The sequence below is a fragment of the Pteropus medius genome, unplaced genomic scaffold (genome assembly GCF_902729225.1).
Source record: "Pteropus medius unplaced genomic scaffold, Ma_sr-lr_union100, whole genome shotgun sequence".
Taxonomy (NCBI): Eukaryota; Metazoa; Chordata; class Mammalia; order Chiroptera; family Pteropodidae; genus Pteropus; species Pteropus medius.
This window is the reverse complement of record NW_024342471.1, coordinates 5203713-5227461: the sequence shown is the minus strand read 5'-3', so window position 1 is coordinate 5227461 and position 23749 is coordinate 5203713. Positions and strand designations below refer to the sequence as shown.

The window sequence follows — 23749 nt, the reverse complement described above, 5'->3', positions numbered from 1 at the left end:
CCTTGTCCCACTCCCTTCTGCAGGAACCCAAGCTTTACTCCCCTCAAAAAGATCATGTCCACCAGGTGGAGAAGCCAGGACCAGAAATCATCCCTGAGGTCTAAATGGATTTTTTTTTGTTTTTTTGAGAGGGAGAGAGAGAGACACAAGGGAGGAGGAAGGAATGAGGGAGGAAGTGGAGTCTCAAGTATTCACTACCTCCAAGAGGACGGGTCTGCATCAGGTGCCAGGGGACAGGGTTCCCCCACACTCTTTATGCTTCCCTGCCCATGCTGGTTCCAGGACCATCCCCCAGCACTTCAGAATCCCTTTCCTGAGGGGATGCCCCTTCTCCCCCAGTCCTGCCACAGCCCCACTGGAGAGCAGCAACTTGGGCTGCTCTTTTCCTGCCCTGTTGGATTAGAATGCAGAAGGCGCCTCTGTCCAAGAAACATGGCTAAGCCCTAATCGCTTTCAGCCTTCTTGGCTGAGTGCACATGGCTGCTGGCTGCCCCTATTCAACACTGGATGGATTCCGGGATGAGGGAGCAGAAGCCAGAGGGAATCACAAGCTGGGCTTCAGGCTCCTGCTGCAGTGCTCAGGCTGTGTGAGAGAAACGTGAATGGAGGGCGGGGTGAGAGACCCATTGGTCAAATCCCAGGCATCAGTTTCCTTATCTGCACCATGGGGATGATAATGGAAGATTTTGTGCTTAGAACGGTGCCACTGTAGGCGCTTCATAAATCCTCTGTAAGACTTTAGCTCTCGGGTTCCCACCGTTCCTTCGTCTCAGCTTCTCCCTCTGAAACTGTCCTCAGTCAGGCACTTGAAGTCACAGCCCAGGGAAGGGGTCCCTGACTGCGCCCTCAGAGTGCTACGCTGGCACCAAGCAGTCACAGGAGTTCAAAATGCCTTTATCGATTTCAGGCGCGCCCCCTCCATATGCTAGGCACAGTGCTGCGTGCTGCTTTCTTTTCTTATTCTGATAAAACAATCACTGATTCAGTGAAAGAAAACCTAGAGTTAAAATTGTGTCTGGGCTCGTTTCCAGCTCCTCCCTGGACTCTCTACGCACAGACTGCTCCCCAGGGTGCCCCTGCGCAAGTGACCCTGTAGCTCCCTTTGTCCTCTGCACAGTGGGGTCTGGCTGGAGCCCCATCGGCTCATGAGCCCTGCCTCAGGCTTTTTCATCACTGCATAATTTACCATCTCCTGGCTGGGCCACCCTGTCTGTGGAGTCAGGGCCCTTGATGGACCTCTGGGCTGCCCAGTTTCTTCTGTTTCTAACAGGGCTGTAGGGAAAGCCACTGTCTCTCTAAGGCAGATCCCTGCACGTGAGGTCAATGGTGGGTATGTGCTCTTCTTGTGTGGGGGTGCTGTCAAATCCCACCTCCCCAGCAGACCGTTCTAGACTTGCACACTCAGTGCCCCCAGCTCTTGTTTGAGGGTGCCTGTTACCCCCAATCCTCCATCTTGGCAGTCCCCAGCCTGCTTGCCTATCTAGTTTTCTTGTCCCATTCATGGTGACTAGGGAGCTAAGTCTCCTAGCTGTGCTGTTGGTGTTTGTCTCTCAGCCAATCAACACTGATTGAGATCTGTCTCAGGGGACAATGCCACAGGCTCCTGCAGGAATCAGGGATCAATGGGGGAAGAGGTTCGGGTCCACTGAGGCAATGCAGAGAGAACTTTGGAGTTGGGGTTCTGGAGCCCGGTGGCTCAGGTTCGAATCTTGACTATGTCCTTTGCTGTATGACTTTGGGCAAGTTATTCAGCATCTCTGAGCCTCAGCTGGGTCATCGGAAAAGCCGAGCTAAGTAGGAGCATTTAGCTCAGAAGGCTGTTAGGATGTTTGGATGAGTTAGTATGTGTTCAGTGCTTAAACAGTGCTGGGCACATGAACTGTTGGCATTATTACTTGGGCACCTACAGTATGATAATGAGAAAGAGTAGGCTGTCAGGAGAGAGACAGGAATAGCTATTGTTTGTTGAATACGGACGGTGCTGAGTGTTTTGCATGAATTAGTTGATTTAATCCTTATAACTGAAGTTCTGGGAGGTAAAGGGACATTCCAGTTTGGATCTCAGATCTGTTCCCCTGACACATTCTCCCGACATGTTCAGGTCCCAGTGGGGAGGGTGGCTGGTGCGAGGGTGGCTTGGCCTGGCTGGGAAATGGGATTTCAGGGCTGGAGCCTGGTCTAGAGCATGAGCCTTGATGAAAAACAGACGTACACAGAGTCGGGACTCCCACCCACACACCCCTCCTCCACAGCCTGGGCGGGGGCGGGGACGGCCGCGATAGCTTCCAGATGGGCTTGCTCTGAGCGGTACCTTCAGTGACTCAGCCTGGGTCCCAGCAGGGCAGGACCGCAGGCCCCTTCCCTGGCTCTCAACCCCTCAGCGCCTCTGGCCCTAGCAGATAGATACCTGAGAAAGTACCTGGGTTTGGGCCAGGTGACCTCGAGCACGTCGGCCTTGCTCAGTTTCCCCATCTGAGAAACAGGCACGCTCCATCAAGTTGGCCTGGCAGGACTGTTGTGTCCCGGGAAGCCTGGGGAGGAACCCGAGAGGGTCTCTCAAACTGCGGAGGGCTGCGTGCGCAGGACGGAATCTCCCAGGAGCCCTTGTGGAAATAGAACTTTTTTGTTTGTTTGCTTTAATTTTCTCTGTATTTATTTTCTGAATGCATAATACATATCCATAGCACAAAATGTCAAAGGTACAATAGAAGGGATAGTGAAAGTGAGTCTCCCTCTCACTCCTGTCCTCCAGACACCCAGAGTCCCCTTCTCTGAGGCAAACCCTGTCACCACATGCGAGGAAATCCATATAGGAGCTTTTTACCCAGTAATGGCAAACTTCACCCACTATTCTGCACTGTCCTTTTATTATTTAACGACACACTTTAGAGATCTTTCCATAAAGAGCACCTGATTCTTTTTGACACCTGAACAATAGGACATTCAAAACATCACACAGCTGTTCAGCGTGGACATTGACCAGCCAGTGCATAACCCCTTCAGTTGTCCGGTGCCGGTGGCTGGTGCCAGCTCTGCGTCTGCGCAGTGTTTTCACTGAATGGATGTGCCCGCATGTACTTAATCAGTCTTCGAGTGCTGGCACTTAGGCTAATTCTAATTTTCAGTCAAGGTTGCAATGAATATCCATTTTGTACATATGTGGGAGGATATGAATAGGATAATTTTCTAGAGGTGAAATTGCATTCTACATCAATATGCGAAAAAAAAATACTTGAACCATACCTCACACAATATACAAAAATTACCCTGAAATGGACCATAGATCTAAATGTCAAACCTAAACCTGTAAGACATCCAGATAAAACATAGGAGAAAATCTTTCTGATCTTTGGTTGGGCGAAGATTTTTTAGACAAGACACAAAAGTATGAACCAGAGAGGAAAAGAAATGATAAATTTGACTGAATCAGAATGAAAAACTCTCCTAATGACATTGTTAAGAAAATGAAAAGACAAGGCACAGACTGGGAGAAAATACTTGCAAAAGTCATATCTGATCCAAGGCTGGCATCCAGCGTGTATTTAAAGAAATTTCATAATTCAATAATAAGAAAAATAATTCAATGAAAATGGACAAAAGATTTAAAATAATACTTCACTAAAATATAGATATCGATGGCAAATAAACACATGAAAAGCTACTCAATATCTGAAAATGCTAATTCGAGCCACAGTGAGATATCACTACACACCTATCAGAATGCCTAACTAAAAAGAACTGATAATACCAAGTGATGGTGAGGGGCCATAGCAACTGAAACTGGGGAAAACAATCTGGTCATTTTTTAAAATAAAATTATACATATCTTACCATATGGCCTAGCAATCCTCCTGCTATTTATTCACCCAAATAAATAAATATGAAAGTTGTGAAAAACTGTACACAAATGTTCATAGCAGCTTTTCTCATAATTACCAAAAACTGGAAACAATAGTCATCCAACAAGTAAATGGATAAATGTTGGAATACTATTTGACAATAAAAAAGAATGAACTGCAGATACACACAAAAATACAGAAGCATCTTGAAGGCACAATGTAGAGTGAAAGAAGCCAGACTCAAAAGGCTATATCCTGTGTATTCCACCTACATGACCTTCTGGAAGAGGCAAAGCCACATGGCAGAAAGCAACCTGTTAGTATTGGCCAGGGGGAGGAGGGAGATGAGAGCAACTGCCAAGGGGCATGAAAACATTTGAGGGTGCTGGAACTGTTCTAGATCATGATTGTGGTGGTGTTTACCCGACTGTATATGTTTGTCGAAATGCAATGACCTACTTTACATCTTAAAGAGATAAATTTTATTTACTGTAGTAAATCATATTTCAATTAATCTGATATTTAAGAAAACGATACATATGTTGGTAAATCTGATAGCTCTTTCCAAATGCCCACAGAGACAGAGGTTGTTCTGGTTTATTAGTTCACCCTTATAGTGTGAGAGTGAGGGCAGGACTTTGAAGGGTGAGTGGGGAGTGGAAAGTGGGTGTTAGATGACCAGGCTGGAGGCCATTTGCAGTGGTCTTGGGGCAGTGGCTGGACGCTGATCTGATGCAGATTGGATAGCGTGGGCAGTGGCTGCTGCTGGCCAGGTAACACCATTTATCACTCTTACCCAGAGCCACTTTGGGGCCAATCATTCAACCATTCAACAGTGACTGGGGCCCACCCTTGTGCCAGACTGGGACTGGGCACTGGGACTCAGAGACCAGTCAGGCCCAGGCCTTACCCTCATGGGGATCCCAGTCTAAGAGTGAGACAGACACACAGAGTCCGGGACGACACAGGCATGTCGGTGCAGAGGTAGTGAGAGAGGCACCTGGCCTACCTGGGGGTTTGCCAGGGAAGGCTCCCAGGATCAGGCAGAGTCAGAGCTGAGAACTATAAGATGATCGAAGTAACCAGATCTCCTACAGACATTTGGGATGCTTTCAGTTTTTTGTAGTCGTACGCAGGCTGCAGGGAACAGCCAGGTACCATGTATACTTGTCATCTTGTAAATGGGAGAAGCTAAATGGGGGATAAATCCCTAGAAGTGGATTGCTGGTCAGGAAACATGCGCACTGTAACTTTGATAGATGTTGCCAGCTAGCCTTCCGTAAAGGCTGGGCCACGTCCTTTCCCCTAGGAGGGTAGGAAAGAGCGCCAGCTCACCTTCAGCCCCGTCAAACCCTTGCGGTTTGAAATTTTGGCTCCTTGCCAATCAGGGAGGTGAAAAATGGTAATTCTGGGTGATATTATTGTCATTTAGTCTGAGTGAGGCTGGCCATCTTTTCTGGTGTGTAGAAACCATGTGGAGTTTCTTTTCCAAATGCTGCGTGGAAGACAGCAGTGGAGCTCTGGGTACGTTTCCTCCACCTGACGCTCATCTTCCGGCGCTGAGTGGGAGGAGCCCCGAAGGCACCTGTGCACGGAGTGGCCGCCTGGGGGAGGGCAGAATTTTGAATTCCCACTTCCTTATTGTACTTACTTTCTGAGCCTCAGAATTTTCTGTGAAAAGTAGGAATAATAATAAAATGCACTTCAGAGGGCTCTGGGGAGGATGGGTTTAAGATTTTAATGGGAAGTGCCTGGTACTGTTCCTGACTTAGACTTAGTGCTTAAGAAATGTTTGTTGAATAAATAAATGAAATATATGTAATAATAAAAACTATTATTGAGCGCTTATTGTGTATCTAAACCATTTCTCATGTACTTATTTAAACTTCACAGTGACCCCATGAGGGACAGTCGCATTATCCCCTTTACAGATGAGGAAACTGAGGCACCGAGAGTACTGCATCCTGATTGGGAGATGGGCTTTGTGGCCTTGCTGTCTGGATCTTACCTGGCCCCCTTTCCTGCCCCTCTGCTCTGGAAGAGCGGTGCCACTTCTAACCCCTCGAGACCCCTGTTCCAATGATCTATAGCTGCAAAACAAACCTCCCCAACAGGAGAGACACAAGGCAAAAACCACTTTATTATGCGGGTGGGTTTTAGGAGCATGAGTTCAGATGGGGCAGAGTGGAGCGAACTTATCTTTGCTGGGTCCTTAGCTGGGAAAACTCTACAGCTTGGGCTGGAGAAGCTGGAACTGGTGGACCAGCATAGCTTCTTTAATTGCAGGTCTTGCTGGCCTATCTATTCTACCTTGTTCGAGGCAGGTTGCATGCAAGACTATAGATGAGGCTGGGAGTCATGAAGGGTGGAGTAGAGGTAGGGGAGCCAGCAGTCCCCAGAGGTGAGTCCCTGTGTTCCAGAATCTGGCAGCCCAGGAGGCTTGGAAATTCTGGAGTTGGCACCCCCATGAGCCGCTTCTCCAGGACTTTGCAATGCTGTGATCTATAGCTGAGACCCCTCCCCACCCATCTCACTAAAGCCTCCTCATTTTTCAGTTGTCAGTCTGGGTTTCTGGCCGTAGGCTGTCGATGGATGTGCTGTTCCTCCTCCAAGATCCTGTCCTCTGTGGAAGGCTTATCACATCATGGTAACCAACTCGTCTATAGACTGCAAGCTCCAGGGACAAAGTCTGGGTCTCTGTCACCAGCACTCAGCACAATACTGGTCAAACAGCAGGCACTTTGTATATTTATTGAGTGATTGGGGAATTGAGATTGATGAATTTTGAATGACTTTAACTCGAGCCTTGGTTCTCTCTTCTATAAGTTAGCTTGCAGGGTTTCTGTGAGGGTGATGGGAGAAAAGGAATTGAAAATGTTTGCACATGAAAGGAAGTCAGCAAAATAGGAGTTATTTTGAGTAGAGAAAAGCAAAGGAAACGAAATACTGCCTCTAAAGCATTTAGCACTGTCTGGCACATAGTAGGTGCTCAATTCATATACAACATTGTTATTAATCCTCATTATCATGATTACTATTGTTTTTGTTATTATAAGAATGCATATTTTCTGAGTCAGAAAGACTACATAGGGTGGTTTGAAATTTTCCTGTGTTAATGGAGAAATAATGCTTCAGGAGCCCCTGGGCCTGTCCCCTGCCCATGATGTCTTGGCAGGAGGTCAGGACATGGTACAGTCATGATTACTGGCTGTGGAATATTGGGCTCAGGTCGGTCCTCTGATGCCATTCAGCCAAGCCACCAGCGCAGCTCATGTCTTTTAGCCTGAGGCAGGGGGCAGCCTCCCCACCCCTTCCAGGTCCTCCTAGGAGAGAAAAGTAACAGGTCCATCCGTGGCTTTCAGAAAAGTGTCCAGTACAATCTGAGCTGTTGCCCTGTTTCTGGGTGAGCGGCGCCCTCTAGTGATAAGAGGCCGGGATCACATAAGGGCCTTGGATGGAGACTTAGTGAGCGCAGAGTGGGGAAAGGGCTGCGAAGGGGGCTCCGGTGTGGCCCCGCTGAGGTGGGGGAGGGAGGAGTCGAGCAGGGTCCCTCTACTCGGGCCAAGCCTTTGTTCTCTAGCACTGGAATAGCATCCGAGGCGCTGGCAGCCGGAACCTCCCTCCGGGCTCTGCCCACAGCCCTCTCTGGCTGGGTGACCGGGGCCAGCTTCCGAGCTTCTCTCTGAGCTTCTCCTGTAAGGGGCAGTTAGTAACATGGAAGGGCCTCCTTTCCAGTGAAAGGCTTCAGTCTTCAGGAGAAATGTGGGAGAGGCTGGGACTTGAAAGGATTAGGAAGGAGCTGGAGGGGAAGGAATGGGCTTAAGCTCTGAAGAGACTCTATTTCTTAAAGAATAGTTTTGTCTGCAGACCCCAGTTGGGGACAGCTGACCAGTTCCTCTGAGGGAAAGAACATGGCCAGGGGACTGCAAGGTGGGAAACTTCTGTTCCAATCTTGGTCTCTTAGAATTGCGGAATTTAGAAACTTCAGCGTCCTAGCATTTGAATCTTATTGAAAAACTCTGGGTAGAACACATATGCTAAACTATAGAATCAGACTGTTGAGTCTTGAGGTCAGAATCAGCATTGCAGCCCCTTCCAATTTAGACTCCAGCATTCTGGGGCTGGAGGTCACGTGAGAGCCACCCTCTCCCCTGAGCTTGTCCTGGAGTGAGTAAGCTGACTTCTCCTAAACTTGCTCACATTTACTAAGTCTAGGATGGGGCCCTGGAATCTGAATTTTTAAAAAGCACCTCATAAAATGCCGTTTTGCCACCCAGATTTGGGCAATGGATTTAATCCAGTTGTACCTTCTCTTCACCTATCAAATAGGGAAACTGATGTCCAGAAAGAGGAAATGATTTGGCTTTGACCTTACAGACTGCTGATGACAGGCTGGGACTTGAACCTGTGCCTCCCACTGCTGAGGAGACTCTCATCAGCAGCCCATAGTGTTTAGATGGTTCCATGGGATTGTCACACCTTCTAGGTGTCCCTGGCCCCTCAGACTTGAGCAGAGCACAGATGGGTTCCTAGGGCTACTTCTGTGATCATGGGGCTGAGAGGCACCACGGGTGAGGGGAGCATAGCATTGTTCTCTTCTGTCTCTGGAGGGTGCCCCTTGAGAAGGGTCTGGAGGGGCTGAGGGCTGAAGCCCCTCCTCCCCAGTCCCTGACACACCCTGGCTCTCTCAGCCCCGAACATTCCAGTGAAAACTATCCACATGGTTTAGATTCAGCTACTCCAAACTCATCAGCATCATGGTTTTGTAATACTCTTTGGATGCCCAAGAAGCATTTGCAAGTTTCTTTTTTCTTTTCCTTTTATTAAAAAAAAAAAAAGTTGGAGTCTTGAAACAAAAACAGAACATTTCAGAAGCATGAAGTTTTTGCAGAAGCTGATGGTCTGGCCAGGCGAGGCGGGGCTCTAGCTGTCCTCAGAAAGGCTAGAGGGGAAAGTGAGGGTGAGGGTGAGGGTGGGCTTTATGGGGTCAGGGGATCTCCATGTGCCAGGCAGAGGGAGGCCTGAGGCTGGGCACTCTTGGGTGGAGGAGTGATATTTTATCACCTAGCCTGCCTTAGCCTGCTGACACTTCTTTTCCCAGCCACCCTGGCCCCCTCAGTTCTCAGATTCTTCCTGCTCCTAGCTGATGAATCCTCTGAGTTCAAGCCAGCCAGTAATGCCAATGCAATCAGGGGTGCCCCTTCCTGGGGATTCAGGGGAACAAAGAAGGAGGGGATCTCATGATGATGGAGCGATCTCATGATGATGGAGCGACAGCCAGTGAGAACAAACCTACTTCTAAGCTGGGTCTAGCCTGAGACTCCTCCCACTGTTCTTTCTGCCTGGCATGTGGGGTATAACAGTGAAACACAATGCCCAGGGTGTCAGTGGTGGTGTGTGTATCGGGAAATCTTCTCTTGTTCCTAAACCAACAATTGCCTTCGCCCAAAGTCCCCTGAAATCTCCTCTCAGCTGTGGACATGCTGAGCAAGGCAACTGACAGGTGGAAGGCACAGCCCCTGGGTTCCCTATGTGACCTTAGGCCGGTCCCTTTCTTCTCAGGCCTCAGTTTCCCCGTGGGTACAACGGGCAGGAGGCTCCGGGGTGGGGAACAGAGTGGTCCGGATAATCTCCAAGTTCCTTTCAGCTTCGTTCGTCTCTTCTGGGCTGAGCTGGTTCTCCCAGGGGTGTCAGTCCCACCTGATGCAGCACTTGGGTCCTTGAAGAACACGGTTGTGTAGTCAGCTTGGGAAGAAAAGGGTGTTGAGGGAGCACTGATGGGGTGCAGCAGCAGCATCCAGGAGGGCGGACCCAGCTGCCGTGGGTGGACACAGGACTGGCTGTCCAGCCAGAGGCCCTATCGAACCTTGCTCACAGCCAACTGGGCATCAGGAGGCCCCAGGGCCTCTTCCTAAGGCTTCCTAGGGAAGCTGGGGCAGAGGGCTGTGGAAATGGCCTCCAGGTACTGGCCAGAGCAGGAGGCGCTGGCAGCCCTGGGCCCTGGGGTCTGGGGTCTGGGGTTTCCTCTAGAGCAAAAGAGGGCTCTCCAGACCCAACAAGCCTGCCTGTGCTGTGGCCCAGGCTGCACCCTTGCACACTCTGTCTCTGCAAGGCGGGATCAGGACAGGATCCGGGAAAGGCCTAGAAAAAGATGTTTGCGTTCTTTAAGGAGTAGATAGAGAGAAGCTGGGAGACAGGGCACAGGCATTTATTTGGTCATGTGTGGAGGGGCAGGGCAGGGAGGGAGCAAACACAATGAAGAACAGGAGGAAAAACGGGAGGAAAGGAAAAGAAAGGACGGTAGATAAAAGGAAAGCAAGAAAGAAGAGAAAGGAAAAGAGAGAGAGAGAGAGGACAGGAGGAGAGGAGGAAGGAGAGGGAAATAGAGATGGAAAAAATACAGGAAATAAAGGAGGGAAAAAAGGAAAGGTAGATCCACACAGGAAAAAGAGAGAGGAGAAGGGAGATAAGGAGAGAAAGATAATGGGGGCGAGGTGGGGGCGTGGGGGGGGCGGGGCGGGTGTGGGGGCGGGCGAGGCGGGTGGGGGGCGGGGGCGAGGCGGGTGGGGGCGGGGCGAGGCGGGTGGGGGGGCGGGGGCGGGGAAGCCAGCAGTTAAATGTGAAAGCAAAGAAACGCTTAAGGGACGAGAGCAAAGCAGTTTGCTTGAAGAGCCGGCCCAGCCGCACGCCTGCCCAGGCCCTTGTGGGCCGGGGGCCTCACATCCAGCTTTCGGTCCAGTTTCCTGTCCTTGCGTGGCCGCCGGTCTCTCCGGCCCTTCTTCTGGCTGGGGTTTCTCTCTGAAGCGGGAGCATAAGGTGTTGTTTCTGAGGCCAGTTTGGCTCTGGGAGGACCCTCAATCCTGAAAGGAAAGGCGGTCCCCCCACCCACCCACCGCACAGCAGGGCCCAGAGTAACATTTGGGTGCTGACCTGGCAATCGATCACTCCTTTTCGGAGTCTGGACTGCGGGCTAACTTAGCCCAGCAGAATGCTTCTAGTTCTTAGCGGGCGAGGAGATGCGCTAACTTGCTGAGGGCACTCCAGGGTCTGGAGGTTCACATGGTGCCTCCAGTAGGGATTTGGGTGGCCTCGTTCATGACCCTCCCCTGGGCACTCATTTCCTGGTGTACAGGGCTCTTTTCTGGAGACTCACGTTTTACTCAGATCCCTGCACCAACTTCCCCACTCACCTCCTGGCCCCAGCTCTATCCCTCAAAACGACAACAAAAACAGTAGGATTTAGCTAAGGCATGTTCTAAATGCTCTATAGCTGTGGGAGGCAGGCACATATGATGGGTATCACGGGGCCTGTACCTCACCCAGTTCCCACTGTGGGGAGAGCTGGGCTGGGATACAAAGCTCAGACCTGAATCAGAATCTTGACCCCATTGTGCTCACCACCCCTGTGGAGCTGGGGTGAATTCCTAGTACAAACACCTGACTAGTCTCTCAGAGGAGATGACTGAAGCCCAGCAGGGGCCTCGCTTGCTCAGTGGCACAGCCAGGGCTAGAGTTCCTGGAGTCACTTTCAAGTGGCTCCTCCCAGAATTCTTGGAGGAAAAGACCGAGTCCTCTTTATGGCCTGCCCTCCCCCTCTCATCCCTCCTCCTTGCTCATGTGGCCCCAGTCACTGGCCTCCTCGCCCTTCCTCCTACACAGATGGGTTGACGCCACCGCCACATCTCTGCACCGGCTGTGCCCCCCACCTGGGATGCTCTTCCCACTTGTCGTCATTATTATGATCAAAAGGTGAGAAGACAGGTGTGGTTGGGAGCAAGGCCAGCCCCCAATTTGTGGTTTACAACGTGTCTCCACATCCAGGCCTTTTTTATACATTGGTGGCCCTCACACCGCTCTCCAAAGGGAGCTGTGTGCCCACATGCACATGAAGAAACTAAGGCTCAGGAAGTCACTTCCCAAGGTCGCACAGCAAGGAATGAGAGAGCTGGGAGCGGCAAGGGGAAGGCAATTTGATTTCTTGAATGTCAACTGTGTGCCCGTCTCCCCAGGAGTTGGGGCTCCTCCCTGCTCAGGGAAGGTTCGGGATCATCCCTTCATACCAGGCTGCCCACTCCTGGGGCTCCCTATGCCCACTCTTAAGCCCTCAGAGGGCACTGAAGCCAGGCTCCCATTCTAAGCTCTGGGGCTGACTGCGTCAGCATCTGGGGGACAGGGTGAGGGACTGCCTGAGTGGTCCTTGCTAGCTTTGAAGGTAGAAGTATGTGGTGAGGGGCTTTGGGTCCCCATCCTTTCCTTATGTCTGCCTGATGTCTGCCTATCCACCCACACACCTATTCGCCATCTACCCAGCCACCTACCCAGCCACCTACCTACCCTCCCATCCACCCACCCATCCACATATCCAACAAATGTTAACTGAGCACCTTCTATGTGCCAGAGCCTGTTCTAGGCACTAAAGAGTCAGCCATGAACAAGGCAGACAAAGAGTTTGCTTTAACTGGAGATCACAGACACTGAACAAGCAAACACAAGAATGAGCGCCATCATTGCAGAAAGATATAAGTGCTATGATGTGGTGTGATAGAAAGGGACTCTCGGTAGGGGGAAGCTCATGGAAGCCCTGAGGAGACATTTGAGCTGAGACCTGGATGATTCAAGGAGCCCACAGTAGGGTTGCTGTGAGAATTAAAGAAGTCGTCGTCGCTAGACACTTAGCACATGGTAAGTGCTTTATGAAGGTTTGCCACTGCTATTGTTTTTCTTCTTCTTCTTCTTATTAGCTGAGGGTAAGAGCTTTCTTCTCTTGAAGTCTCCATAACCAATCAGCCACTAGCTTTCAGATGCCATGAGAGGTGTGGCCGCAGTAACAAGGGCTGTAGCAAACTGTCTGTCTGGGTATTCTCTGGGTCTGGGCTCTCTTAGCGTCTCTGGTCCCATCTCAATCTAACCCTCTGTCCCTAACTGCCTACCACGACTCCCAGAGGTCTCCATCTCTGTTATCTGCACTCCCAATCCACACACCACAAGTCCTTCTGAATCCAGAGGTGTCCCTGGACTCAAGCCCTGGCTCCATCATATCTCAACTGTATGCCCCAAGTCATCTGGCCCCAAGTCCCTCACCCTTCAGCACGACTTTCGATTCTTATTTGTTCACAGACCTACATTTAAATTCCAGGTCCACGCTTCCCTAGCTGTGTGAACCTTGGGCAAGTGACTTAACCTTTCTGGGCCTCAATCTTCTTATCTGTAAAATGGGCATAATAACAATACTTACCTCATAGTGTCATTGTGCAGATTAAATGACTCAGTGAGCACAGTGTCCTGCACATGGTAGGTGCGCAGTTCACGTTAGCTAATTCCATCTTATTACTAATCACCATTCTCATCTTACTGACTACGGCCTCTCTTTTATACACCAGTGTTTCTTAAGAGCTCCCAGGGGTGTTTTGGAAATCTGCGTGGTGATCTTATTTGTCACAAAGAAGGAGGTCTCAGTGGCATTCGGTGGACAGGGATCGGCGATGCTGGTGGGACAGTCTCTCACAAAGAAGAGTTGTTCACATATCATCCAGTCTTCACGTAGCTAAGAAATCTGCTTGCTCAGAGCCGAACTCCCTCTTGCGTGTGAATGCCAAGGGCGTTCGAACACTTGTCACATTCGCGGACTAGTCTTGGGCTGCCAGTGTGGTGTCACCCAAGAGATCGGACAGTTTTGTTGACTTTACTAAGAGCTGGTTATCATTAGGGAAATCAGATCTCCAATAGCAACGCAGTCATGCGCCTGAGCCCTGACCTTGGCCATCATCTTTGCCATGATTCTCCTTCACTGGATATTCTCTGGTGTTTTGGGCCTGAACACTGCGGTAATGAAATTTATTTTGTTTCTCTTTTCTATTATGGTTAAGACACTACGCTGGTTTTTTTGTTTTTTGTTTTTGTTTGTTTTTTAATGACCTGTACAAGTAGGTTACAAAATGCATGGATTTTATTTCAGAGTAGTAAAGTGGGCATTCCAAAATCCTTGTGATTAAAAGGGAGATGGTGAGTCTGAAAGCACAGAGAATCCCTGACGTAAAACACAAGCTCAGTCTTCCTAACTGTTTAGGACTAACCCCAGCAAATAAGACCCCTTTGATGGAGGGCAGTGCTTAACTCACATGAAGGTATGGCTGTGGTGGACTTTCAGGCAGCCTTACATGTACTCTTTGTGGGGCCTGTGTCCTGAGGCCACTCTAATCAACCCATGGGCCCTGCCTGCCATAGCCCTGCATGCCAGGCCTGGTGCTCACCTCCTGGGCAGGGCCTCTGGATGGGACATTTCCTTGACTCGGAGAGTACCTGGCAGGTTGCTCCTTCCTCCTGCCCAGCCCGGCCAGCCTCTCGGACCCGGGTCTCCAGGCCCCAGGCCGAACCGCAGGTCTTCCCGTTGTGTGTGCAGGGGCTCCAGCTGCCCCAGGGGCCCAGCTCACACTCCTCTGTGGGGAGGAGGGAGAGACGGACAGATAGACAGGTGGGTCAGCTTGGAGTGTCCTTCAGATCCGAAGGTAGAGTCTGAAGGGTTCAGTTCCCTGAAGACTCCATCTCTACATGTAAGGGACTCAGGCTATACCAGGAGCAGAGGGGTGACATTTAAATCGCTGCTTATGAGAGCCTGGAATGATAGCTATCTAAAGCATGGACAAGCTGCTGTGAGCCAGAAGCCAGGGTGACCACCTGTTTGTTTTCAAAGGGGCAGGAGACACAGGAGCTAAGGAGAGAGAGAGGAATTCATTGAGTGTAGAGGGAAGCAAGCACATTCCAGGTAGGCAGGCCCAGCCCTGGGGGCCCCTGCAAACTGTGTTTGAGGGGCAGGGCAGCTAGTGTGAGGCTGGGGTGAAGGTCTGGGAGGGGAGGGCCAGAAGTCTAGCTGAATGGCCCTCAGGGCTTGAATGCAGGTTTTGAACTTGATCATGTGTCTTTGATCAGCTACAGAAGGCAGAAGCTACCCAGGGCTGTTGTGAGGGAAAATGAAGTCATGGACATTAAAGTTCTTAGTAGGAGGTAACTAAAAATATATATAAATATATATGAATTCTTTCATGTTTGATGCTTTTAAGAGTCCCTGAGAGGTAGTCAGAGAATGGGGTAGCTATCAACACCCCCATTTTGCAGATTAGGACACTGAGGCTTAGAGCAGGGCCTGCTAAGAGAACAGAGAAGGGGCTCACGCGGAACACAGAACACAGCAGATTTAAGATCCAGTTGGGTCCAGAAACCGATCTCCAGACCTTAGAACAATGGTCCTCCTGCTAGATGCATTCATCTGACAAGCAAAGACTGAGCACCTACTGCATGCCAGGTACTCTGATGGGTGCTGAGGTGCAAGACTGCCTCCCGGAGTTCACCATGCTGAGGTACCAGGCTGGAAGGGAAGGGTGTTCGCACAGTAATAGGGGGAGCACAGGCAACTGTGGGATCCCAGAGGAGGTGGGGGTCCCAGCCGTGGGGACTAGGAAGGCTTCCTTGTAGAGGAGACTCCTGATCTGAATCTTGAAGTGGGGGTGGGGAGGTCAGCCAGGCTCAGGAAGGGGCAGGAGAGAGAAGTGCTCCGGGTGGAAGAACCAACCCCAGCAAAGTCCTTAGGAGGACTCGGCCTTGACACTGACCTAGAACTGGGGAAACTGGGGTATGAACTCAAATGGGGAGGAAAAAAATGATGGGATAGAGAGGCTGGCAGATGGAAACCAGATTGAGTAGAAGAGAAACCTGATAAGATTGTCATTTTGAAATAATCACTCTGGCCGCTGGGATGAGAGCCACATGGGCTGGAGGCAGTGAGACCTGAGGCAGGTAGACAGGCAGAAGGCTGTGGCCATGATCCCAGTGATGGGCAGAGCGTGGGGGAAAAGGGATGTATAGGGGCGGGGTGGGGAGAAAGGGGAAGGCAGGGGTGGGTGGATTTGGTAGTTTTCTTCCACTTCATTTTTGTCCCCACAGTTCTTTTTGCCACCTGATACCTGTACTTGTTCTTGTGCATTTCTTCCATCTCCCCGGGAAAATGTCACATCCACAGGGGCAGAGGTTTTGTCTGTTTTGTTCACTAATATGTCCCTGGCACCTTGAAAAGTGCCTGGCACATTGCAGATGCTCTAGTAAATATTTCTCAGCCAATGAACGAGCGGATTGGATTGGATGTAGGACGAGAGAGAAGAGTCAACAGTGATGCCCATGTTTCCAGCATGGCCAGCACGGGTCGTGGAGCTGGTTATTGAGGGGAAGCACCAAGCAGGGGACAGGGAGGGAGGGAATGAGGCATCCTAAGGGCAGGTGGGGATGTGGTCTGCTGCTCAGGGAGGGATTTGGCCAGGGACAGTGAGTCACAAACAGATTTTGGAATGATCATGAACATGAGACCAGACAGAATGTGTGGGCAGAGATACATGATTCAGGTGAGAACACAACAGAACAGCCTCACGTAAGGACAGATCACAGAAGAGGAGCTCACACAGGAGTCTGAAAAATAGTAGTGGGAAAATGATGGGATAGAGAGGCTGGGAGATGGAAACCAGATTGAGTAGAAGAGAAACCTGATAAGATTGTCATTTTGAAATAATCACTGTGATTATTTCAGTGATCGACGGCTGATATAACATGTATAATAATGACATGCATTGAGTTTCTGTATTAAGTACTTTAAACTGTATTCATTAATTTAATCCTCATAACAATCCTCCCCATGAGGTAGGTTCTATGTTCTACAGTAACTTTTTTTCCCCCTCCATTTGGAGAAACTGAGAAACAGAGAGCTTAAGTAACTTGTTCAAGGTCACTAATGTAAATTTCAGAGCTAAGATTTGAACCCAGGTCTTTTTTATTTCAAAATCAGGGCTCTTCTGTACTCAGCTGCCTCCCTTGGTAATAATGATGCCAGTGCTGGCAGTAATAGTAATCACAATAACGGTGTTTACAATAGTTCTAGCATACCGAAGAGTTATAATGTGTGCCTGACATGGTGGTGTTGGGCCTTCCATCACCATGTGACATTCTACTATGATTTCTTCCGGGTCTCCTGACACCCCTCACCAACCCCTGCTTCTGGGAAGGATGAAAAAGGGCAGGGCGAGCGGGACCTCACTCACCTTGGCACTCCTGTGTGCTCTGCTGGGCCGTGGTGCCTGGTGGGCAGGTGGGTAGACACTTTCCTTTGTACAGGTAAAACCGCCTCTTGCACTGGATGCAGAAGTCCTGGCTGAAGCAGCTCTGGCATGTAGCCCCACATTCTATAACACAGCCAGGGCCATCCGCGGTGAGGGCAGCTGCCCCGGCAGGGGGACCTCTGGGACTGCTTGAGGTGGGAGGGCCTCTGAGCAGTCCCAGGTTCTATAGCACTGGGGTCACAATTCCATGTCTCCTTTGAAGACCGGACTTGTCCAGGATCAAATGGCTGCATTCAAGAAGAACTCCCTTTCTCATTTCAACTGAGGCTTGATGGGGGAAGGTGACATGTCCAAGGTTAAATCCATGGTTATATGGATTTAAAGCTCAAGATCGCCATTCTCATTTGAGCTGAGACTCAGAAAGGGCAGGTGATTTGACTGAGGTCACAGGGCAAATCTGGCTGAGAAAGAGGCCTTTCTGTTCCATTGCTATCCAGGCCCAAGATGGTCAGGATTCACCCCAGGTCACAGTGAAAATTAGAATTAGGAGTCAGGACTCCTTTTCCCTTTGAGCTAGGCTCAGAGAGGATGAGTATCATGCCCAAAGCCACACAGCAAACTAGGATGGAGGTGAAGGTTCCCTGCTGAGCCCAGGGAAGGCACTGATTTGCCTAGGGCTTCAGAGCCAGACTGAAACCAAGCAAGTGTCTGAGTCTGGGTTCAGGCATGTACCCATTTCCCTGTGACTGTGTTGGAGTAAGAGGTGGGATGAGGGCCAGAGGTGCCCAGGAGCCCAGCAGTAACACAGGACAAGGGAAGAGCCACGTACTTTTGCACCTGTTGATCTCCTGGCCGCGGACGCCAAAATAGCCGGAGGGACAGTCATGCACACACTTGCCGTACTGGCGGATACCTTCTCGGCGGATGAATAGGAAGAGCCTCTGCTGGCAGGTGGAGCAGCCGTTTTCTTCTGAGCAGATGACACAGCCTGTGCAGTTTCCCCCCAGACCAATGCCCACTGTCAGCCAGATCAGGATGGAGGAAAGGGAGAGAGATGGTCAAACCACATGTGTGAGCAGGTCGGATTGTCTCATCTGGATGTTAACCAAACACATGGCCACCAGACAAATGACTACATTTCCCAGCTTCCCTTGCAATTAGATATGGTCACGTGACTCAAATCTGGCCAAGGAGTATAAGGTAAAGTAGTGTGTGCAACTTCAAGAAAGCTACCTTAAAGGGTGTACCCTTTGCCATCCCCTCATCCTTCCTGTTGGGTGTAATGCGAGCATGATGGCTAGAACACAAGCAGTGATTTTGTATCATGAGGTAGAAACTGTGTGTTTAGGGTGGTAGAGAAATAAGATAAAAAGAGCCCTGGTCCCTGAGGAAGATAGAACTGCTATACCAGCCCTGGATAGCTCGTGTGGGCTGTTATATGAAAGAGAAATCTATATTTATTTTGTTTAAACCACTATTATTTAGAATTCTCTATTGCTCACAAACTTAATATTTACTAAAATAGTGAGTATTTCTGAGTGTGTGTGAAGTGCATGTGCATGTTACAGGTAGGGGTATGGGGAACCCTCACCTTCCTGCTTGGTTTCTGAACAATATCCCCTTCCTCATTGTCACCACCACGAAGGGTTCCCAATATCATTAACTATAGCAAGCTGAGGAAAAGGAACTTTATTGCTGCCCCAGAATTGGCAACCAGGACCCCAAAGCTGGAATAAAAGAGGTGGAAAATACCTTAGAATCTAAAGAGAGCCTCTCTAAGGCTCGTAGGCAGTGTCTGCCAACCTGTACATCACCTGCTTAAGTCGACTACTTAGACAGAAGGACTCATGGGAATTAGGAGTTGTAAGACTGGAGAACGGGGGGTGCTGTGTCTTTCTGTTTCTGACTCCCACAAAATCAAGTGAGGGGAGGTGCAAGGCTACCCCTCACAGATACAGGGGTGCCTGCAAGAAGGGGTGACCAGCACGTCATGTCCTGGTCAGATATTAACTTGTGTTGCAGCCCTGCAGATCCGCCCCTTTTCTTTGAGCACAGAAAAGAGACCAGAAGAGAGAAGGCAAAGCTGAGAGGGGGTGCAGCAGCAGAAAAATCTGCACGTCCTTCACGGCAAGCATCAGGGGACTTTCAGTAGCAATGGCCCCCTAGAAGTAGCCAGTCTTAAGCGTTGTTGCTGCTGCCTCATTCAAGAAGGCTAGATGTTGGCAGGTGCCCTAGCAAGAGGCAACAAGCTAAACCACTGGGGGTCGGAGCTGGGGAGAGTCAGTAAGTGACCAGTGTCATTGAGGGACAGAAAAGAGCTGGACAGCTTTTTAGAGGCAGGGATTGGGGAAACATTAAACTGTTTCATGTGTTATGACCCCTCAAGGTCAGACTGTTAATGAGCCAGTTAACATCTTGGCTTATCTGAGCCCATGACCGCTCAGCACACCTGTTCTCGACTCTTCAGCTCCCAGCCCCTGCTGCCCCTACCCTTTCCTATGGGTGCCCCATTTTCCTGTTAGAGGAATTCCCATTGTGTGAAGTTCTGGGGAAGGGCAGATTGTGGTGCCTGCTCGCTGGAACAGAAATCAAGGAGGCCCAGCCTTCTTTGAGTCAGCAGTGAGTGGGCATCTATCAAAACCTGGCCAATCAGATACTCAGTCCTGGGAGCTGGACACAAAGAATGAGGGAATGAGGTTCATCGTGGAGGCACAGCTGACTCCGCCCAGAACAGCCTAGGCAGAGATGCCTCCTTTCCCTCCCTCCTGCTCTGGGATGAGCACCGTCATTTCCCCAAGCCTGCTCTCAGCTCCCTGGACTCTGCGAGCCCCGCATATCCTGCTAATAACTCTCATTGCTGTTGCTTACAACTGAGACCCCTGACCCATCCACTGGGCTCAGTGGGCTCATAACTGATGCCCCTGGGAAGAGAAATTGCCACAGGGAGCAGCGTAAAGGTTTGTGTGTTTCCAAAGCTGGCAGGGACCTGAGGTCAGGGAGAAAGTGTGATGGATTTCAGGGCCAGAGAGAGGATGTCGACTGAGAAGTGAACAGAGTCCAGACTTCCCACCCAATTGGTAGAAAATTTAAGTTCTGATGATACCAAGGGTTTGCAAGGATGAGAGGAAACTTTTCCTTCTGATAGGAGTGTAAACTTCGGAGAAAAATCTGGCAGCATCTAGTAAATTTGAAGACGTGCTTTTTCTTTTTTAAATTTTACCTGTCTGTCTTTCATCTATCTGTCATCTGTCATCTATCTGCCTGTCTGTCTGTCTGTCTGTCTGTCTGTCTCTATCTATCTATCTATCTATCTATCTATCTATCTATCTATCTATCTATCTATCATCTATCTATATTTTTCACAGTTTTATTGAAGCATAAGTGATATATAACATTATATTAGTTTAAGGCATAAAGATGTACCTTTTCTGAACACAGCAATTTGGCCTCTAGTATAAACCCTAGAGCAGTGGCTCTCAAACTCTAGCAGGTATCAACATCTCCTTGTTACAACAGATTGCTGAGTTCCACCCAGGAGTTTCTGATTCTGTAGGTCTGAGATGCGGGCATGAGAATTTGATTTTCTAACAGGTTTGCAGGTGATGCTGAGATGCTACTGGTCCAGGAACCACAGTGTCAGAAACACTGGCTTAGAGAAACTTTTGTGTGTGTGCAAAAAGAGACATGCACAAAGAGGCTTATTGCAGCATTATTCAATAACAGACAATTCCCAAAACTAACCATCTGTCAAAAGAATAGGTAAACATATTGTGATATAGTCATACAACATAGCCATAAACCACATATATGACCCAGCCATGATGAATGATAGAGGTAGGGTTACAGTTGTCATCGTGGCTACATCTCAAAGACAGTGCCGAAAACAAAAAAGCAAGTTGCAAAACGAATCATAAGAAGGTGTAAGAAGCCATTTATGATAAGTTCAAAACCTTCAAAATAATACTTTGTAACATTTATGATACATAAATTTGTATTAAAAGACATATAAGGGACTGATAAACACTGAATTTGGGATGTAACACTTCTGAGGTGGGAAATGGGAAAAGGAATTGGGGAAGAAGACTGGGGACTTCATTTATATCTGTGATATTTTGTTTCTTAAAATCTGAAGCAAATGTGAAAGTGGTAAGATATGATAAAGGTGGCTGGCAGGTACACGAATGTTCATTACATTATGTTTTTATTCTTGGTTGTAGATTTTAAATATTTCACAGTAAAAATATGTTTAAAGAAAAAAAAAGGGTTTAGCTTCTGTGGTGTCCTGAGGGATGGAGGAAGGGTGGGTGGGTGGAGGGGGTCTATATTCTTTCTATTCTCCCAGCTCCCTTCCCCAAGCCCTGGCCCATCCTCAAGCTGAGCATTGATCTCTATAAAAGAATCTCATAATAAGTGATGACAACCCCTGTCTTGGGCAGGGGTAGGTGACAGAAATTCTCAAAGCAGTGGAGACCTGACCCCTGAGCACTATGCTAACTGCCCCCCATGTGCATTCTCCCTCACCTCCTCAGTGCTGGAACTCTAAATTTTAGCAGAGTTTCTGTCTTCCTAGAATAAAGACAACATTTCCCAGGCCCCTTTGCAGCGGTATCTGGTCATGTGTCTAAGTTCTGTCCAATGGATTTTAAGCGAGAGTGTCCTGTGCCACACCCAGGAAATGCCCTTCAAAAGGAATGCTGGATGATTCTTCTCTCCCTCTTCTTTCTTCCTGAGAGTTTGAGGGATAGGTAGCTGGAACCATGGTAGATGCAAGTGGCAGAAGGAACTGACAGACACTGTGGTGTGGCCATACCACACCACATATCACTAACCCAGGACTGTCTATCTGAGATTCTTTTATAGGAGAGAGAGGAACTTGTCATCCCTCTCATTTGGGCCACTGAGCCTTTCTGACAGATAGGGGTGCCTACATGATAACGACTACTGATGTCGGATCTTCAGCCATGTGGGTGGGCACAGTGATGTCAGTGGAGACCAGGGTGCCCCTCTTCAGTGCCTCGGCACTATGTAAGCCCACTGGACTTGAGATGCCACTCCGCCAACAAAGGGCAAAGGGACCCTCGTTGGCTTGATGTGATCTCTGTCATCTGGCAGAACAGAAGTTCAAATTAGAAATTATATTCTCTTACAGAAAAACAAAATGGTATTTCCTGTAAACCGAGTTTGTGGACTGAGACTCACACTCCAGCATGTGCATGGTCGCCCATTTTGCAGCTGAGAAAACAGGTGCCAAGAGATGAAATGACACACTCAGGGTCCCGCAGAATCAATGGGGGAAGGGACCAGAGCATTAGACCCTACACTGTCCTCTTGGAGCATTTGTTCAGGGCCTCCTCTGTGTCAGGCAGAGCCTGCGGTGAACCATTACAGGACCTCATAGGACAAATGAAGCCTGCAGAAGTGACTGATAGCAACACAGATGGGGACACAGCAAAATTCTTACTAACCATTGTCTCTCGGAAGAGCTTAGGGATCATTCAGCCAAACCCCTGCAGTCTCACAGGGGACCCTGAGGCCAGAGGGATGGAACCTTCTCCAAGTCAGGCAGACAACAGCAAAGAACCTGACAAGGACATTCCTTGACCTGGGACTGTGTGTGTGTGTGTGTGTGTGTGTGTGTGTGTGTGTGTGTGTGTGTGTGTGTGTGTGTTCAAGAGCACGCGGTGGAGCTCAACTAGCATCTTTCAACCCCAGGTCTTTGAAGAGAGGTGGCTCTGCTTTGGTCCTGGCAGTTGGCTAGGGTGCCCTCTAGTGCCTCCATATAGTAATGGCACCTCTGACTTTTTGGCTTCTGATGGTCTCTCTCTGGCTTTTCATCACATCTCTGTAACTCGTTAAAAACAGCAATACTATTTTCCTCCATCTCCAAGGTCATAAGTGTAGAGACGCAAATGATAATTTTATGAATAATAAGTGATGACAACTAGAGTTTGTATAATGCTACTTTTGAAAGATACAAACTTGATGGTTCTTAAATTTGACTGCGCATAAGAATCGCCAGGGAGGCTTGTAAAGTGTCCGGTATGGGCCCAGGAATATACATTTTCACAAGTTCAAAATAAATGTAATAGGCATTTTGGAAGTGTCTTCCCTGCTCACAATCTCCTTTCCGTGAGAACTGGCCCTGGCAACTATGTTTGCACTGCATGACCCTGTTCCCTGGTGGACGACTGAACCAGAATGAACAGCTCAGGCAAGGTGGGCCAATTAGATTGTCTCTCTAGAGAATTTTGACTCTGGGTTGACAGATGATGGTCTAGGATGCACTCTTAACCTAAGAACATTTGCAGGAGGGCAGAGTAGCCTGTTCCGATGTACATATGTGACAAGCTTTTGAGGGCACTAGCATCTGTGACCTTCTATTTGCTAACAGAGGGACGTCCCATCCCTCTGCACTTTCTGAGTCTGAGGTTCATGTGGAGCCATCTCCACTCAGATGTATTTAACCCAGGCTTGCCCAATAGAGCATCAAGTCCCCTCGACTACATGATGGGTTCAGACACAAGAGTTAGTCTTAGAACTTTTTTTGAGTCGGCAAGTGTGTGTGTGTGTGTGTGTGTGTGTGTGTGTGTGTGTGTGTGTGTGTGTGTGTTCTGTCCACCCTACTTGGATTTGAGAAGATGTAGACCAGAGCTGGTGGGCACCACAGGAGGGGAGAATTTCCCAAGAATAAAGGTCACGCAGCGGCGGCAGAGCCAAGTGATTGTCTGTGCAATCTCTTGTGTGTGTGTGTGGGGGGGTGTCCATAAATTCTCTTCTTTCCTCAAGCCACTCTGAATTAGGTTTTCTGTCACT

The 23749-nt window shown here is 49.2% G+C and overlaps 1 protein-coding gene across 1 annotated transcript in view; it reads right to left on the bottom strand.

Moving 5' to 3' along the window:
• Window positions 1–10476: 10476 nt before the first annotated feature.
• RSPO4 (R-spondin 4) overlaps window positions 10477–23749 on the bottom strand; it is a 31840-nt gene continuing 18567 nt past the window's right edge. Inside the window, exons 2-5 of the mRNA XM_039863706.1 lie at window positions 17766–17954; window positions 16919–17059; window positions 14090–14275; window positions 10477–10637 (exon numbers count right to left, since the gene is read on the bottom strand). Coding sequence (XP_039719640.1) covers window positions 10477–10637; window positions 14090–14275; window positions 16919–17059; window positions 17766–17954 — 677 coding nt within the window. The remainder of the gene's footprint in view (window positions 10638–14089; window positions 14276–16918; window positions 17060–17765; window positions 17955–23749) is intronic.